The 17,990-nt window shown below is 48.4% G+C and overlaps 1 protein-coding gene across 1 annotated transcript in view; it reads left to right on the top strand.

Annotated features, from left to right (window-relative positions):
• LOC137353656 (serine/threonine-protein kinase BRSK2-like) overlaps window positions 1-17,990 on the top strand; it is a 186,589-nt gene that overhangs the window by 166,509 nt on the left and 2,090 nt on the right. Inside the window, exons 11-18 of the mRNA XM_068020009.1 lie at window positions 142-239; window positions 1,157-1,307; window positions 3,414-3,474; window positions 7,409-8,006; window positions 11,409-11,454; window positions 13,336-13,459; window positions 14,465-14,645; window positions 15,431-15,520. Of these exons, the coding sequence (XP_067876110.1) occupies window positions 142-239; window positions 1,157-1,307; window positions 3,414-3,474; window positions 7,409-8,006; window positions 11,409-11,454; window positions 13,336-13,459; window positions 14,465-14,645; window positions 15,431-15,520 (1,349 nt within the window). The remainder of the gene's footprint in view (window positions 1-141; window positions 240-1,156; window positions 1,308-3,413; window positions 3,475-7,408; window positions 8,007-11,408; window positions 11,455-13,335; window positions 13,460-14,464; window positions 14,646-15,430; window positions 15,521-17,990) is intronic.

Raw genomic sequence — 17,990 nt, forward strand, 5'->3', positions numbered from 1 at the left:
CTTGGTGTCTGCTCCAAGGGCCTCGACCTTTCACCTATCAATACAGCAGCGAATGGCAGTACGGGAGCTTTGTTGTGCCGATCTGATTAACCGATTGTTAACTAATGCGTTTATCAGTGTTTCTCACCATTCCCTCTTCAGAGAAAATCAGGAGAAAATGATCTACTTCTTGTTACTGGACAGGAAAGAGCGGTATCCGAGCTGTGAGGACGAGGATTTGCCACCGCGTAATGACATTGGTAAGTCCCAGAGTCTGCGTTGTTGTTCCCCCAATTCTTGCCCCTACTCTTCCGATAATGCTGACCCCTTGATGAGGTACTCGTTCCATGAGTGCCTGCCACCTTCTGGGATGGCGGTAAGGGATGTATCTCACCCTGGTGACTATGCTTTGCCCGTGAACCTCAACACTGAGGCTGTTCCTCCATGGTGGGCATCGCATCCCAACCTGATCCTGTCCGCACCCAACATTCACGCGTTTGCACGTTCCTACAGGAATCCAACTGGTAGTGATTGAGGATGTTGACCCTGCCTCCCCTCCCTCCACCCCTTCCTACCTCTGTAACCTCCTCAAGCCCTACAACCCTCTGAGATCTCCGCGCTCCTCCAAGTCTGGCCTCTTGCGCATCTACTTTCCATCGCTCCACCAGCCTTTAGCTGCTTGGGCCCTGAGCTCTGGAATTCTCTCCCTAATCCCATCGCTTTCTCCTCCTCTAAGACGCTCCTTAAAACCTACCTCTTTGACCGAGCCTTTGATTACCTGTTCTAATATCTCGTCACCTGTGTTGGTGATAATTTTTGTCTGATACTGCTCCTGTGAAGCGCCTCGGGATGTTTTCCTATATGACAGGGGCTACATAAATGCAAGTTGTTGTAGCAGCAATTTTGGGAGTTGGCTGCAGGCTCTCTTCTCATGTCACCAGAGAACGGCACTGACGGAGGCCGGGAAAACGGTTCAGTAGCCAAACCGTTTGGTGGCCCTGCCTGGAGGAGGTCACATGATGGGAAGTGGCCCCGACGACAGAAAGGGAAAGGTGGAGAAATAACGAGAGCTGAAACCCCCCCCCCACCGCTGAAGAAAATGAGGCCTAGTCCGCAGGCTTGGCACTGATGATTGTCTTTTGATTGGTTTGTTCTGTTTTCTTTTCTTTCTCCTCAGACCCGCCTCGGAAGCGGGTTGACTCGCCCATGCTGAACCGCCACGGCAAGCGTCGGCCTGAGAGGAAGTCGATGGAAGTGCTGAGCGTGACGGACGGTGGATCTCCAGTGCCTGCTCGTCGTGCCATTGACGTGGCCCAGCACAGCCAGCGGTAGGCCTTCTCCCGGCAACCTCACCATCCCAGTCAGCGAGGGGCCTGTCGGACAGAGGCCTAAGCGTCATGAGGCGTCCTCCGGCCCTTTCGAATTAGCCCTCCCCCCACCACCCTGGCTGTGAGCCACACTCTGAATTAAATCCCGCCCCTGTAAGAGACTCCCTTTTTTATAGTCACATCGATCCTCAGTTATAACATATAATTCACAATCCCAGCACATGAAGGTGCGGCTTATACACCAGATGTTCAAAGCACGGACACGCGCCCCCCCCGCCCTCCTGGTCCCTGATGTCAGTGGGGTCAAAAACATCACAGACATGTTTACAATTCAAACTCAGGCGCTTTGTACGCAAAAGCTTCCGGAACTTTCGGTGGAGAATGCACTCAACTCCTTAACCAAAAAAGAAAAATCATTCCCTCTCCCTGCAAGAATGAGATTGGGTGGCAGGGAGTTGCGGGGGAAGAATTGTAAGCGTTTGGAGTGAGGAGGTTCCGCTGCGAGCGTGCCTTCACGTGCTGTGATGCGTAGGAACAGGAGCAGGCCATTCAGCCCCCTCGAGCCTGCTGCAAAGGAACAGGACTAGGCCCCTCAAGCCTCCTCCATCATTCAATTAGATCATGGCTGCATGTTTACAGTGTTAGGGCATATATTTGGAGCTCATTTTCACTGGTTGACGAGGTCACTGCGGCCTACACAGCTTTCACAAACTTGCTGCACCTCCATTTACAGCCTGCCTCACCTAGAAATTGGTACAGCTGCATTTAGTATGGCTCCTGCTAGCGAGAGAAAGCCAGGAATTTTTGCAGAAGCTGAGTTTTCCCAGTTTCCATACAAGCAGGTGAACGGGGCCTAGTATAGGAGTAGTCCATTGGTGCTGCGGCCTGGAAATCCTACCGTTGCTATGACATCACCACAACCCCATTTCATGATTTATTGATGTTGACTGTATTAAACCAGGAGAACTACCCTGATCTTTTACAAATGGTTCCATGCAATCTGTTCACATCCACCTGAGAGGGCAGACAGGGGCCTTGGTTTAACATCTCATCTGAAAGACAGCACCTCTGACAGTGCAGCACTCTCTCAGTACTGCACTGGGAATGTCTGCCTGTATTCTGTGCTCAAGTCTCTGGATTGGGGCTTGAACCCACAACCTTCTGACTGAAGGGAAGAGTAATAACCCCCTAAACCACAACTGACACCTTCTGGTTTGGCTAGAAATGGGGGATCTGGTCTGGCTGATATCTTCATCAACATGAGCAGGCCATTGAGTTTGGTGTAGTAATATTATTAGACACCTTACTCTCTGCTGGCCTTGTAGGTAAAAAAAGTGGGGAAAATAATCCAGTACCTCATAATTTATAGATCATAATCAATCCAAAGTGTCTTAAACCTAACATATTTGTGTGGTGGATGGACTGAAATAAGACTGGGTGACAGAGTTCAAAGGGCTGCCCCTCCTCCCATCCCTTGTGACTATCTTTGCCGGGAGTCCAGCAGATCCTAAGACTGCCTTTGATTTTAGGGCTAGTTCCAGGATGGCCCCATCTCACCAGACCAGGTCAGTGACCTCCATCTGACCCACTGCAGTGTTACTTCATAGCTAGTGCTGCAGAGACTTGAGCACGAAATCCAGGCCGACACTCCAGTGGGGGTGCTGCACTGTTGGAGGTACTGTCTTTCGGATGAGACGTCAAACTGAGGCCCTCTCGTCTGGACATTAAAGATTCCTCGGCACTATTTGGAAGAAGGGCAGGGGAGTTCTCCCCGGTGCCCTGGCCAATATTTATCCCTTAATATCCCGTCAATTATCACATTGCTCTCTGTAGGATCTTGCTGTGTGAAAATTGGCTATTGCATTTCCTACATTACAACAGTGACTGAAGTTAGAAACTACTTCACTGGCTGTAAAGCACTTTGTGATGTCCTGAGGTCGTGAAAGGCGCTATATAAATGCAAGTCTTTTGTTCTTTTCCTCTCACTTCTCTTTCTTTTGCCCTCTGTCTGTCTCTCTTTCTTTCTGTCTCTTGACCTTTCTCTCTTTGTTGTCTGACTCCTAACCTGTGTATCCGAGTAACGTGTTTGTTTTCTCTTTGGCCCAGGTCTCGGTCGGTCAGTGGAGCCTCCTGTGGCCTCTCCTCCAGCCCCCTAAGCAGTCCCAGGGTAAGTGTGTGTCAAGCATGTTCTAGCCTCGTGTAGCTTTGCATAGCTCCGCTAGGTGATGGCTATGCTAATGTATGCATAAGCTTACCGGCATGGGTCAGTGTATATCCAGACACACACACGTCCGCACACACACACGTGCGCGTACACACAATCACACATACATGCCCACAGACATACAGGTACACACAGGCCATTCACAAGTACACAGATATGTATAGAAGCAAACAGGCACACATATAGACACAGGCACATATATCAACAATGCACACAAGCACAGACACATACCGACAATGCTATATACACTCATGCGTACATATCCTTATGTGCCATAGAAGCCCAGAGGTCCCAGGTTCAGTCATAACTGGGACAGCAGTTGGTGGGGTTTGGGCTACAATTGGTATTGTCTCCCCTGCCTCACAGAGGGTTAAAAGCAGCCATGGATCCCATTCCTGATCAGTATCCAATGCCATAGATCCACTTAATAGGCAGATGCCTGACATCACGCATGGCCTCACTGAAAGCTTCAAACGTAGGCAAATTTCAGGGCACCTCTTTAGAGCCAGTTGGCCTTTGAGGTCCTGAGAATTCTGCGAGGGAACACCTTGCGGCTGCCGCTTGCCTTATGCGTGCGATAAGCATTCAGGGTGAGTACAGCTCGGTGCGAATGAGCTTTCGGACACAACATGAGGGGCCTTACAGCTCTGAAAAGATTCCATCCGTAAGAGGCTCCCTGTTTTACAGTCAAGTCCTCAGTAAAAATGGAAATAATGTAAAATTTATACACACCACGTGTTAAAGCACAGACACTCCCTGCCTCCCTGTCCTTGATCCCAATGGATCAATGGGGTAAAGGCATCACAAGATCTGGTTTGGTCCTCTGTCCATGGTCAGTTAGCTGTCAGGACATTATATTTGACATCCGACCTCTGGCCTGGGGATGGGGTGTTTAACGATCGAGGATTCCTGCTCCCGATCGATGCCTCTTCCAGAAAATGTGTGGCTATCAAGTAAGAACTAGGATTGGCTGTGATGCCACAACAGTGGAATAGACAGTCGCCACTTAAATTCTAGATTCAGAAATGAAGAATGTTCACTGGGTGCGATACAGGAGGTCATAGTTCAGCAACTTTTTTTTTTACATGACCAGACTTTTCTAAAAAAAAAAAATTTTGCCAAAAATAAAAACCATTGGGAACCACAAAACAAAAATTTGGCATTTCTAAACCAAATACTTTTCTCCCAGCTGACTGCTGGGCTGTAGTCCACTCACGTTTAACTCAGTGGCGGGAGAGTCGTTACTCAGGGTGGGTCGCCTGAGTTTAACTTTGCCATGACTGGCATCTGAGGATGACCCCTTTAATTGTGTCCAATTAAAGGTGCATCTTACCTGTGGAAAGGCAAGTGCTGGAGCATTTGTTGCAATTGTGGAACGGCACGGTGTGCCGTGATTTGCGTCGCAGAAACTCAACTGCACTGCAAAGAACAAGTCGCCATGTCACTTGTGCCTGATGCCATTGTGCTGCATTTGATGCATTTTTGCTCCACAAGACTGCACCAGCCTTTGAGTCAACAAAAATAGCACAAACCTTTGCCTCAATGAGTTGGTGCCAACCTTTGGGTCAACGAGATGTTGCCAGTCTGTGCCTCCATGAGATGGCGCCAACCTTTGGGTCAACGAAATTACCCTCTAAAATTTAAAGGACCTTCAAAAAGGTTTATCTCTTTCACCAATGCACAACTAAATCTTCCAACATTCACTGAGATTGACTGAATTATTTTTAAAAAGCAGTCTACCCAGCAAACTTTCTAGTCAGTCATGCATTCCTGCCTTAAGGGATTGAAAAGTTCCTCTCCATGTTAAAAACAATTTTTTGCCCATGGCATTTCACAAACTGAGAATGCCTGGAAATCTAAGGTAAAAACAGAAATTGCTGCAAATGCATAGCCGGACCTGTCTGAAAAGGGAAAAACTAGATTATTATTTCAGATAGAGCCCATTTCTCTGAATGTTTGAACATTTCTGACAGAAACTTGACCTGTTTGCTGCTGGTTGTAGTAACCCCTATTTCCCACTGGGGCGCATTGCAGAGCTTTGTGGCGACACCAGCAGGCGATCAGTGTCACTGCAGCACTGGAATCGCCAGTGTATTTTACTCTGGGGTTTTCCAGTGGTGTTCTGGGGCAATTTCTATTCTTTATTTAACCATTTTTTGCCAATTATTTTTGTTTTGCTTCCTTCGGTAATTGCCAACAGCATTACATCATTTGTAAAAATAATTCGTATGAAGGGATTTTCAAAAAATCTTTTTTCAAATCATTTCATAATGACTTAAACACGCTGGAAATACTCAGCAGGTTCGTCAGGGTTAAGTTATACCTTCACCCCCCTCCGATTTTCTCAAGACAAAGGAAATGTGTTCAGGGTTAAGCACTGCTGTATCTGAGATTTCTACGTTCCTCCACCTATGGCTGCTGTCGAATCCCCAATTTTAATCGCTCCACCATTGGTGGCTGTGCCTTTAGCTGCCTGGGCCCTAAGCTCTGGTATTCCCTCCCTAAACCTTTCCACCTCTCTCTCTCTCCTCCTTTAAGATGGCTCTTAAAACTCACTTCTTTGACCAAGCTTTAGGCCACCTCTCCTGATATTGCCAATGTGTCACGGTGTCAAATTCTGTTTGATAATCACTCCTGTGAAGTGCCTTGGGTTTTTTTTTTACAATGTCAAAGGCACTATATAAATGCAAGTTTGGTTGTGCTGTTGTCTCTGCTTCTACCCCTATCCTGGTTGGCTTAAAATGGACCTGACCGTGTGTGGGTGAGCACATTCCACAGCACACACATCCCTCAGCTTAATGAATGCAAATCTAACCAAAATAAACTGGGAAACAAAATGTGCCATGCCTCGAGTGTCGGGCCCCATGCCTGCATTTAGAATCTTTCCCAGTATTTCAAGAACTGTGAGGGAGTCAGAGCAGGGAAAGGATTGAAACGCGGGCGGGTTGTACAATAGGCCAGAATTCCCCGAGTGTGAATCTGTGTTAAGAGTCTCGCTACACATCCTACTCACACGTGGCAAGAACGTGCCATCAGTCTCAGTGCATGGTTGTTGGTTGTGCTTTTTGAGTGCGCTCTGAGCCTGGGCTGTCTCGGTATTTTGGGGTACACCACCACCTTGTAATCTGGGGGTCCTCTTCCTCCTCCCACCAAATCTGGGCGATTAGTATCAACCCAGGTTTGATGGGCCAGTAAAAGGGTGGGGGTCTAATAAAACCAATAAACTAATAAAGGAACCATTCCATTTTCTTGGATAATGTCCGAATTTGAGGTATTCTGATCTGTTGGGATTGTGGCCGCATTGGGGAGTGTCTTTGGCGATACCCCGAATGGCTGTGTATGTGGTGTGCAGCCGCCCTGCTCGCACCAGACGGCCTCGACATCAATTCCCACCTGGTGTTGACCCGCGATTGAACTCAGGGCAGTGGTAGGGGGTCAGTTGGCCTCAGCAACTCTGGGCAGCATTCAGTGGGGGGAGGGGCTAGTGAAAATGAAATCATCCAGGGTTCCCATTCCTGATTGCCCCTGACAGGAAAGAGGACATTAATTGGGGACAGGTTGCGATGCCTTCTGCAGTTGAATAGCCTCCTCTCACTCGTGGTTGCAAGGAGGGCACCCATGGAACTGTATCCAGGCCGTGGGTTCATTTGGGAGAGGAGGAAGAGGAAGTGCCGTGGTCCCGGGAATAATTGGCTTGCCACCACGAAATCGCGGGACATTCCTCGCCCAAAGTGTTGCCATTATTTTATGAAACTTTTCAGTTTTTCTCTTCTGTTTGCAATCCTTTCTCCTCGTGCTTTTTGTCCGACCCTGCTGAATGCTGCTGTTCTTGTTGTTCTTGTTCACTTCACGTGACTTTTCCTCTCATGACATTCAGCCCATTCGTAAGTTCTCTGTCCCTCCTCAGAGCCCCGTCTTTAGCTTCTCGCCCGCCTCACCCGAGCGCCACGCTTGTAAGGACTTCTCTCACCAGCCCGGCACCGTGTGGCAATCGAAACTAGCACACCACCACCGCCAGCCTGACCCCAAGACACAAACGCTGCCGGCTAAGGCTACCCTGAGCGAGAAGCCATTGCAACCCATCAAATCCAACCCTCTCCCTATCAACCTTGCAGCTACCTCTCCTTCCCCGAACCCCCAGTGCCACCACCCTTCTGTGCCATCACCACCCCACCACTCCATCCCTTCACCCTCCTTCATTCCGTCTCCCCCCGCTCGATTTTTCCCAAGTACTAAAACGAGCGCCAAATCTATCCCTGCCCCACAGGTGACCCCTCACCCCTCCCCTAGAGGCAGCCCCCTCCCCACCCCGCTGGGAACCCCCGTCCACACGCCAAAGGAGAGCCCCACCAGCACGCCCAACGCGACACCGCCTTCCAGCCCAGGGGTCGGAGGAGTGCCCTGGAGGACTCGGCTCAACTCAATCAAGAACAGCTTCCTCGGGTCTCCGCGCTTCCATCGAAGGAAGCTACAAGGTGAGCTCAGGTCGGGCTGTCAGAGCTGACTGTTCTTTGGTAGTTAAAGGGGAAGGCAAGTCCAGGGATATGTTTTCTGTCTAAGCCCCTCTTCGCCCACCCCACTGTCGATGTCAGTGCACACGGTTATGAAACAATTGCCGCCTTCCACCTATTTCCGGACAGCATTTTGGTCCCGTGGGTCCACTCTGTTGACATCACTGACTGAAGAGGTCACCTGACTCCATTTGATGGAGGGTTGGGGGGGTGGGGGAGGGGCAGATTGTCAAGGTTTGAATCGCTTGGGATGTGATTCAGAGCCACTGGCAAAGTCACATGATGCACCTAGCCCAAGGTCAGGTGACTCTGTGTCTGCTCCAGCTTCGATCTGAAGTCACGGCCTATGTTAAAGTGAAGCGAACTGTTCAGCGTCTCCGGCTGCCCCTCTATATCAGTTCAGGGCACCAGGGTGTCTCTGGACAGACAGAGACCAAAATGGCGAGTCTGATAGAGTTGGAGGTAGAGATGGTGTATTGAAGGAGATGGATTAATAAATTGATAGTTAGATAGAAATGGATAAATTGATAGAGTAGGATTGACTGAAAGATGGATAGATTGAGGTTGCAGATTGATAAATATGGCTCCATAGAGATGGATGGACTGACTGAGACACATGGGCAGATATTATTGACGGACTAGAATGATCGAGTCATTCACAGCACAGAAGGAGGCCATTCGGACCATCGAGTCCCTGCCGGCTCTCCACGGAGCTATGCTGTCAGTCCCACTCCCCAGCTCGATCCCGTAGCCCTATTTCCTTCAGGTGGTCATCCAACTTCCTCCTGAAGGCATTGGATTGTCTCCGCTTCCACCACCCTTGTGGGCAGCGAGTTCCAGGTCATTACACTCACTGCGTATAAGAGGTGCTTCCTCATATTCCCCCTGCATCTTTTGCCCAAAACTCTCAATCAGTCTCACCTAGTATTGTACTATTTGTTAATGGGAACAGCTTTTCCTTGTCTAACTTATCTAAGCCTGTCATCATTTTGTACACTTCCATAGACTGAGAGGAATAGATTAATAAAGGTGGGTGGACTGACTGATAGAGGTGGGTGGGCGGAGAGACTGATAGAGGTGGGTGGGTGGACAGACTGATAGAGGTGGGTGAGCGGAGAGACTGATAGAGGTGGGTGGGTGGACAGACTGATAGAGGTGGGTGAGCGGAGAGACTGATAGAGGTGGGTGAACGGAGAGACTGATAGAGGTGGGTGGGTGGACAGACTGATAGAGGTGGGTGAGCGGAGAGACTGATAGAGGTGGGTGGGTGGACAGACTGATAGAGGTGGGTGGGCAGAGAGACTGATAGAGGTGGGTGGGTGGACAGACTGATAGAGGTGGGTGAGCGGAGAGACTGATAGAGGTGGGTGGGTGGACAGACTGATAGAGGTGGGTGGGCGGAGAGACTGATAGAGGTGGGTGGGCGGAGAGACTGATAGAGGTGGGTGAGCGGAGAGACTGATAGAGGTGGGTGAGCGGAGAGACTGATAGAGGTGGGTGGGTGGACAGACTGATAGAGGTGGGTGGGCGGAGAGACTGATAGAGGTGGGTGAGCGGAGAGACTGATAGAGGTGGGTGGGTGGACAGACTGATAGAGGTGGGTGAGCGGAGAGACTGATAGAGGTGGGTGAGCGGAGAGACTGATAGAGGTGGGTGGGTGGACAGACTGATAGAGGTGGGTGGGCAGAGAGACTGATAGAGGTGGGTGAGCGGAGAGACTGATAGAGATGGTATAGAGTAGGATTGATGAGGCAAATTGCTGGGGGTATATTGACTGATAACAGCTGGTAGATTAATCCGCTCATTGAAGTGAATGGGTTATAATCAAGCACGGTGCAGCGGACAAGCACAAAAACCACAGCCGTAGAGTTTTGTTGGTGGACATTTGGGGGTGTTTCGTAGAGTCACTTTCTTTCGAGGAAGAATATTTTCAAACTTCTCGTGAGAACCCCTTGCCCACTGTGAATAATCTGGTGAATACCATGCGGGGAGCGTGGCAAAGGCAGAGTTTGAAATTTCCACCATATGCCTGTGACCCCGCCCCCATAAACCTTTCCTCGGACGAATATAAATAACTCGGCAGTTTTCTGAAGGTAGAATATTTCCGCTTGAATGGGGGATGTTGCCATGTTTCATAAGGCTCAGCACCAAACAGGGAGGAAGATCAGTAAGTGGGCAGGGAATCATGGCTTGATATGTTGGGCTTTGCTTTGTTGATTGGAGACCTGAATGACTAGGACAATACTGAAGTTCTACAGTTTGGAAAATTCCCACTAGTCCAACAAAAATACCAGACAGTTGGATCAAACACCATTCGGCCCATCGTGTCCATGCTGGTCAACAAAGAGCTACCCAGCTACCCTGCAGGTCATGCCTCTTGAATTAGACATCCAAGTACTTTTTAAGGGTGATGAGAGTTTCTGCCTCTACCCTTTCAGGCAGTGAGTTCCAGATCCCTACCACCCTCTGGGTGAAAAAAGGTTTCCTCATCTCCCCTCTATCCTTCGACCAATTACTTTAAATCCATAACCCCTTGGTTTTTGACCCCTCTGCTACGGTAAATAAACCGTCCCTATTTACTCTACCTAGGCCCCTCATAATTATATACACCTCAATTAAGTCACCCCTCAGCCTCCTCTTTACCAAGGAAAATAACCCCAGCCTATCCAATCTTTCCTCAAAGCTAAAATTCTCCATCCCTGGCAACGTCATACTGTTGCTAAAATCTGAGTCACCCCCCCCCCCCCTCCCCCCATGACATCATCAGCGGAACAGCCTATTGACAGCAAATAAAAGGGAAAATTTGCACGGTTACAGGGAAAGAGTGGGGGAATGGGACTAATTATTAGCTCTTTCAAAGAGCCAGCATGAACACGATGGAACAAATGGCCTCCCCCTGTGCCCTACCACTCTATGATTCTGAAACAAAAAGCATCTATGTCATTGTTGTTGTTGTTGCTTGACTGGTTAAGTTGCGAAGAACGCCTCCAGGTTATTTGCCATATTTGGCCTCAGCACCCTCCCTTCCAGGCGAGAGGGGGTTAAAATCAGCCCAGGTTCCCGTTCCCAGTCACCATCTAGTGAGCTCTGCTGGGAGGATGGTGAGGCTAGGATCAGGCCTCGCTTGTGACGCCCTCTATATTTGAACAGGCTGCAGACGCTCTCCCACATGCAGAATGGCTTTTTTGGTGCTGCTGGCACAAGGCAGCATCAAGAATTGCCACTGTGTCACCGGGTTGGGCATTTTCCCACATAATGAATGAAGAGTCAGGAAGCGTGATTACAAAATGAAGACTGTTGCCGCGGAAGCTCTCCTTGCAGACTACACTGACACCATGTTTCTTCCTTCTCCCCCATCTCGGACAGTACCGACAGAGGAAATGTCCAGCCTGACACCGGAGTCATCACCTGAGTAAGTTAAACTCTTTGGGTAATGTCAAGAGTAATAGCAGGGGGTAGAGAATAGCCTCCTGCCCTGCTCACACAGTCTCCAGTTTATCTGCGACTTTGGGCTTATTCCGATCTCACTTTCTCCCTGGCCTCCTTCATTTTTTGTTTCCCTATTTTCTCACACTGTTTTCCCCTTCTCTTTCTTCCTCTTTATCTCGTTCCGACCCCTTTTTTTAATCTTGGTTTTCCCACTTCTCTCTTTATCTCACTCTCCATCTTCTAGTTTCTCTTCTTATTTATAGTTCACTCTTTCTCTCTCATTCTCACTGCCTCGCTCACCTATTTTATCTCTAGTTTCTCTCTCTCTCTGTTCACCTCGTTATCTCCTTTCCTTTTTTCTGATTGAGTATTTTAATGCCAGAATGGGAGGAGCATGTTGGGCCTTTGGCTTTACTAAAAATTCTTACATTCTTCAGTAGTCAGTAAGTACAATGTACACCAACCTCACACTTCAAAGTTCTACACACAACCCCACCCGCCCCCCCCCCCCCCGCCGCCACCACCTTCGTCATTGTCTTCCCTTCATGCTAGATCTACTAGTAACTGACTCCTTCATTAACCCATCTCTGGACATCATTTCCATGATCACTTGCTGGGCACCTCAGTGCTGTTGTACATTGTACAAATGGTCTCAAGATTTTCAAGTAGAACCAATCTCTCCTTTAACCACATGAAGAGCCTTCAGCACTCTTCACCTCCATGGCTGAATTGGCCGAGAGCTTGAGTACTGGAGCATGAGGGAGCCATCTGTGTTTCCCCGAGGATTGGAAGGTAAATGGCTGGAGATATTTGAGCAATGTTAGCTGCCTTGCACTTACCTCTGCCTGACAAGACACATGAATGAACTGGCTGCTTCAGCATCTGCCAGTTCCAATTCACAGTAAATACAGGTTGTGAGGTCTGTGCAGGGATTTGCGGAAAGGGCAGGTCTCACTAGATTGCTCTTCGAAAGAGCTGGCTCAGATGTGATGGGCCAAATGGCCTCCTTCTGTGTTGTAACATTCTATGATTGTATTCTATGATTTTAATCAGTTGTTGCGAGGGGTCCTGAACACTTTCTGCTGGGGGTTCTATTCATCTGTGGATTATCTCATTATAACTTCTGCAAAAATAATATTAAAATAATTTAAAGTGGGGGGGGGGGGGGGGGGGGTGGGATGACTGGACTCTGTCTCTCAGATTCCAGATTAAATCCAGCTCAAAGTGATGGTGTGAATTTCCTCAGTCATGGATAAGTGCGGGCAGTTATAGTGAGCACTGTGCCACAGAATGAAACCACAACTAATGGCACTAAATTAGTCATCTCATTTGGAGTGACCATACTGTCGGAAAGATGTCACCTTGGTGTGGAAGGGAGACTGAGAGTGTAGCATATTGATGAGCAGGAACAAAGGCTGCTTTACTCTGTATCTGACCTGTCCTCTACTGGAGCTGGGAGTACTTGATGGGTCATTGTAGGAACAGCTTTAACTGTGTATCTGACTCTTGCTGTAGCTGATCTAGGAACTCTTTATGGGACAGCGTAGGGAGAGCTTTAACTGTGCTTTTAACCCGTGTTCCATTTGACCTGGGAGTGATTGACTGGATAATGTAGAGGGAAGTTTACACTGTCTAACCCAGTTCAGTACAAGGGAGAGTTTACACTTTATCTAAGCCATGCTGTACCTGAACTGGTAGTGATTGGGGCAGTACAAAAGGAAGTTTACTCGGCATCTAACCCATGCTGTACCTGACGAGAGAGTACTTGATCTTGTATCTGAATTCCACAGCCCTCCTCATCTGCACTCCGGCTTTCATGCTCAATTTCCTGCTAAGTAACGCCTGTTTTCTCTTTACCTTGCAGACTTGCTAAGAAGTCATGGTTTGGAAACTTTATTAACCTGGACAAAGAAGAGCAGATATTTGTTGTCATCAGAGATAAGCCTCTGAGCTCCATCAAAGCAGACATTGTGCACGCCTTCCTCTCAGTGAGAGCCTAACCATTCCTTTTGCCAAAATCAGTTGTTCTCTCTCAAGATGCGTTAGAGCCTGGGGAAGTCTCGGGTTCAGTCACTGGCCTGTGCTGTGTTAACTGATCTTGAGCAAGCCTCAGTACCCTTGCTTTCGGAGTGGGGCACGGGGAGGGAGGGAGGGCGCACTGGCCCTGGGTCACATAAAGAGGGGCCTAGAAAAGTGCCAGCAGTGAGCTGCCATCTAGAGTCCTCAACATCCACAAGAAGAAATTTCTTTAAGGGAGCCTGCCAACCATCTCCTCTTCCCCGCTCTGACGGGCCAGGCAGGCTCCAGTTGCCAACTCTCCAGGGTTAGCCTGGAGTCTCCAGGAATTGAAGATTTGTCTCTAGAGCATTCTGCAAACAAACCCAGGAGAAAAATCGCAGGGCAATTAAAATAAAATTACTATTCTTTTTCATTTTCTCCGAATACTCTTTTTTTTTTATTCGTTACAAAAATATTGGAGATTGGACAAAAGTCAGTTGGACTGATTGTTATTCAAATAGATGATTATTGACCAAGAGTCATTTCGCTTTCCAATTGGCTGTGGGAAGGCGTGCGCTGTCAGGATGGATGTGTTGGGCAACCAGTGGCGGGAATGTAGGGGTGGAGAGGTCAGAGACATGAAACCTCCAAGAATACATTCAACCATTGTTGGCAGCCCTAAGACGGGTCCAACTCCTTGACGGAGGTTGGAATGTCTCCTGTATGTCATTGACCATGGTGCTGATGTTAGGGACTGGGTTAGGGATGGGGGTGGAAGTTTCTCAGGGCCAGCGGTACAACCCAATTCAGGGAGGAAAAATCTAGGCCTTCCCGTTTAGGCTCGTAGATAAAGAATAGCCACCTCTCAGTCTCGAAGAAGCTCTTGGTGCCTATGGAACTTCATCCCAGTAAGAGTCAGAGTCCTTAGGAGAGGAGAGGAATAAAAGCAGGGAACGCAAGGAATTTAGGTCCCAATAACCTTTGCTTTCCTCCAGATTCCCAGTTTGAGTCACAGCGTTATCTCGCAGACGAGTTTCCGTGCAGAGTACAAATCGGTCGGAGGCCCAACTGTCTTCCAGAAACCTGTGAAGTTCCAGGTGGACATCACATACGCAGAAGGGAGCGAGGCACAGAAAGAGAACGGGATTTATTCTGTCACGTTCACTCTAATGTCAGGTGAGAGACAATCAGGGAGAACTGGAAGCATCTCCCAGGTAATGTAATTTCTGTACTTTACTGAGAAACTCTTGTAAAGATTTTCTTTTGTTGTGTGTGAGCCAGTATAGTCCTGTAAAAACATTAAAAACCTCAAGAAAGATATTGGAATTGGAGGGAGTGCAGCACAGATTCACCAGCTTCATCTCTGGCCCTAGAGATTTAAATGACGAGGACAGATTGCATAAACTTAGCTTGTGTTCCCTTGAGTATGGAAGATTGAGGGATGATCTGATTGAGGAGTATAAAATGTTAAAAAGGTTTGATAGAGTTGATGCAAAGAAACTATTTCACCTGGTGGGTGAATGAAGAACAAGGGGAGACAATTTTAAAATTGGAACTTGACAATTTAGGAGGGAGATCAGGAAGCAGTTTCTCAAACGTAGGGCACTAGAAATCGAGAACCCTAAAAGGATGTGGATACTGGGGGCTAATTGGAGCTTTCTGAGAAAACTGTCAGCCTCGGAGTCAACCACAAAATGAGGGACTGGAATCAGCTGTAGACCAGATCAGATAGGGAGGCCAGGTTCCCTTCTCTGAAGAACAATAGAACCACTTTAAATGCAACAAATGGAGGTTTTCATTGTCCTTTTTTTCCCCCGGTGTCAGCCTGCAAATGACCAGATTTACTCAATTCACTAATAGTCACAAATGTTGGAATGTGAATATACAATCTGTTGCTAGAACTGTACCATAATCACTATGCATATAACATTCAACGTTAACAGGTTCTTTGTCTCCATCAGGGCCCAGCCGCAGGTTTAAGAGAGTTGTGGAAACAATCCAAGCACAGTTATTAAGTGCACATGATCAGCCCTTGGTTCAGGCACTTGCAGGTATGTAATCAATACCATTGTACTGTGTATTGTCTGTGTATGTACGTGTGATAAGCGTGCATGTTCGTATAACCATGGACCAATGTATGTAAGCTAGTTGCTTTTGGAATATGATCTGCAAAGGAACTGTTGGATATCAGTTGGGAGGACAGCGTTACCAATGCTGAGATAATGAGGAGTATCCTAGTAATAGTATGTGTTGCCGTACTACACAGCTGAAGATTTACTACCCTCAAAGGATAAGCCACTGTGTCCCAGCTGGGAAAAGTCTAAATGGAACAGAAACTATGAGAACTGAATGGAAACATTGACAACTGGGGGAGCTGGGCGAGCTCGATGATGCCAGCTTGTAGAATCCATATTTCATCTAGCTGTGGCCCAATAGGCTGATGATCGTAACAGGATTTGAGGGAGAGATTACAGCCATTGTTCAGATTACAGACGTTGTTCAGTGATGCAGAAGACACCCTCTCAGAACAGCAGCCCTCAATAGAGCTCCAACCACACCCACCCCCGCATTCAATCTACAAAATGTCCTGGACGAGTTGCATCCACCCCATGTTTCTCGGCCACTCAGTGAACAATTTGTATTTATATAGCGCTTTTAACGTAATGCAAAGTCCCAAAAGCTTGAGTATTATAAAGTAAAATTTGACACCAAGCCAAATAAGGGCTATACAGGCAGATGGCCAAAAGCTTGGTCAAAGAGGTAGGTTTTACAAAGCATCTTAAAGGAGGAAAGAGAGGCAGAGAGGGTTAGGGAGGGAATGCCAGAGCTTAGGGCCTAGGCAGCTGAAGGCATGGCCGCCAATGTTGGAGCAGTCAAAATCAGGGATGCTCAAGAGGCTAGAGGAATACAAAGATCTCGGAGGGTTGTATGGCTGGAGGAGATTACAGAGATAGGGAGAGGTGAGGCCATGAAGGGATTTGAAAACAAATTGAGGCATTGCTTAACCAGGAGCCTGTGTTGGTCAGCGAACAGAGGGATGATGGGTGATCGGGACTTGATGCAAATTAGGAAACAGGCAGCAGAGTTTTGGAAGAGCTTAAATTTATTGAGGGTAGAATGTGGGAGGCCAACCAGGAGTGCGTTGGAATAAGGAAATAAAACGTCCCAAAGTGCTTGAAAGGAGCATTAAAAACAAAATATATCTGAGCCACATAAGAAGATATTAGGTCAGGTGACCAAAAGGTTGGTCAAAGAGGGAGGCTTTAAGAATTGCCTTAAAGGAGGAAAGTGAGGTAGAAAGGTGGAAAGATATCAGGAGGGAGTACATAGATGACGTCGCCTTCCTGTCATCTATCACAGAGGTCTTAGATGACAGCAGGAGGGAGAGATTGGACAAGCCGCTAACTCTGGATGAGCTGACAAAGGCCGTCGAGTCCTTCGAGACGAGTAAGACTCCCGGGAGCGACGGCTTACCGGTCGAGTTGTACTCGGCCCTGTGGGACTGGGTCGGCCCGGACCTGCTGGAAGTATACAAGAGTATGCTCCTGGCCGGCAGCATGTCAGAATCCATGAGGAAAGGCATCATCACCCTCATTTACAAGCAGAAGGGGGAGAGGGCAGAAATCAGAAATTGGCGGCCCATCTCACTGCTTAATGTTGACTACAAGATTCTGTCCAAAGTCATAGCCAGTCGAGTCAAATCTGCTCTGGAGTTGGTGATTCACCCCGATCAGACCTGTACTGTACCCGGCAGGAAGATCTCTGATAGTCTCGCGCTACTCAGGGATACGATCGCCTACGTACGGGACAGGAGGGTGGACACCTGCCTCATCAGCCCGGACCAGGAGAAGGCTTTTGACAGGATATCGCACACCTACATGATGGACGTGCTTTCCAAAATGGGGTTTGGGGAGGGAATCTGCAATTGGATCCAACTGCTCTACACAAACATCAGTAGCACAGTCTCAATCAATGGGTGGGAATCGGAAAGTTTCCCGATCAAATCTGGAGTCAGACAGGGCTGTCCTCTCTCCCCGGTCTTGTTTGTTTGCTGTATTGAACCCTTTGCTGAGTCTATTAGGAAGGATGTGAGCATAAGAGGGGTGACAATCCCAGGCAGCGGAGGCACTCAGGTCAAAACCTCCCTGTACATGGATGACGTTGCCGTCTTCTGCTCGGATCTGCTGTCCGTGCGCAGACTGATGAGCATCTGCGACCAGTTCGAACTGGCCTCGGGAGCCAAAGTTAACCACGGCAAGAGCGAGGCCATGTTCTTTGGGAACTGGGCTGACCGATCCTTTGTCCCCTTCACCGTCAGGTCAGATTACCTGAAGGTGCTGGGGATATGGTTCGGAAGGGCCGGGGCGTGCACCAAAACATGGGAGGAGCGAGTAGCCAAGGTACGACAAAAGTTGGGCATGTGGGGGCAGCAATCTCTCTCCATTGTGGGTAAGAACCTGGTCATCAGGTGCGAGGCGCTCACGTTGTTGCTCCACGTGGCGCAGGTCTGGCCCATACCCC

This window comes from Heterodontus francisci, chromosome 41 (genome assembly GCF_036365525.1).
Source record: "Heterodontus francisci isolate sHetFra1 chromosome 41, sHetFra1.hap1, whole genome shotgun sequence".
Taxonomy (NCBI): domain Eukaryota; kingdom Metazoa; phylum Chordata; class Chondrichthyes; order Heterodontiformes; family Heterodontidae; genus Heterodontus; species Heterodontus francisci.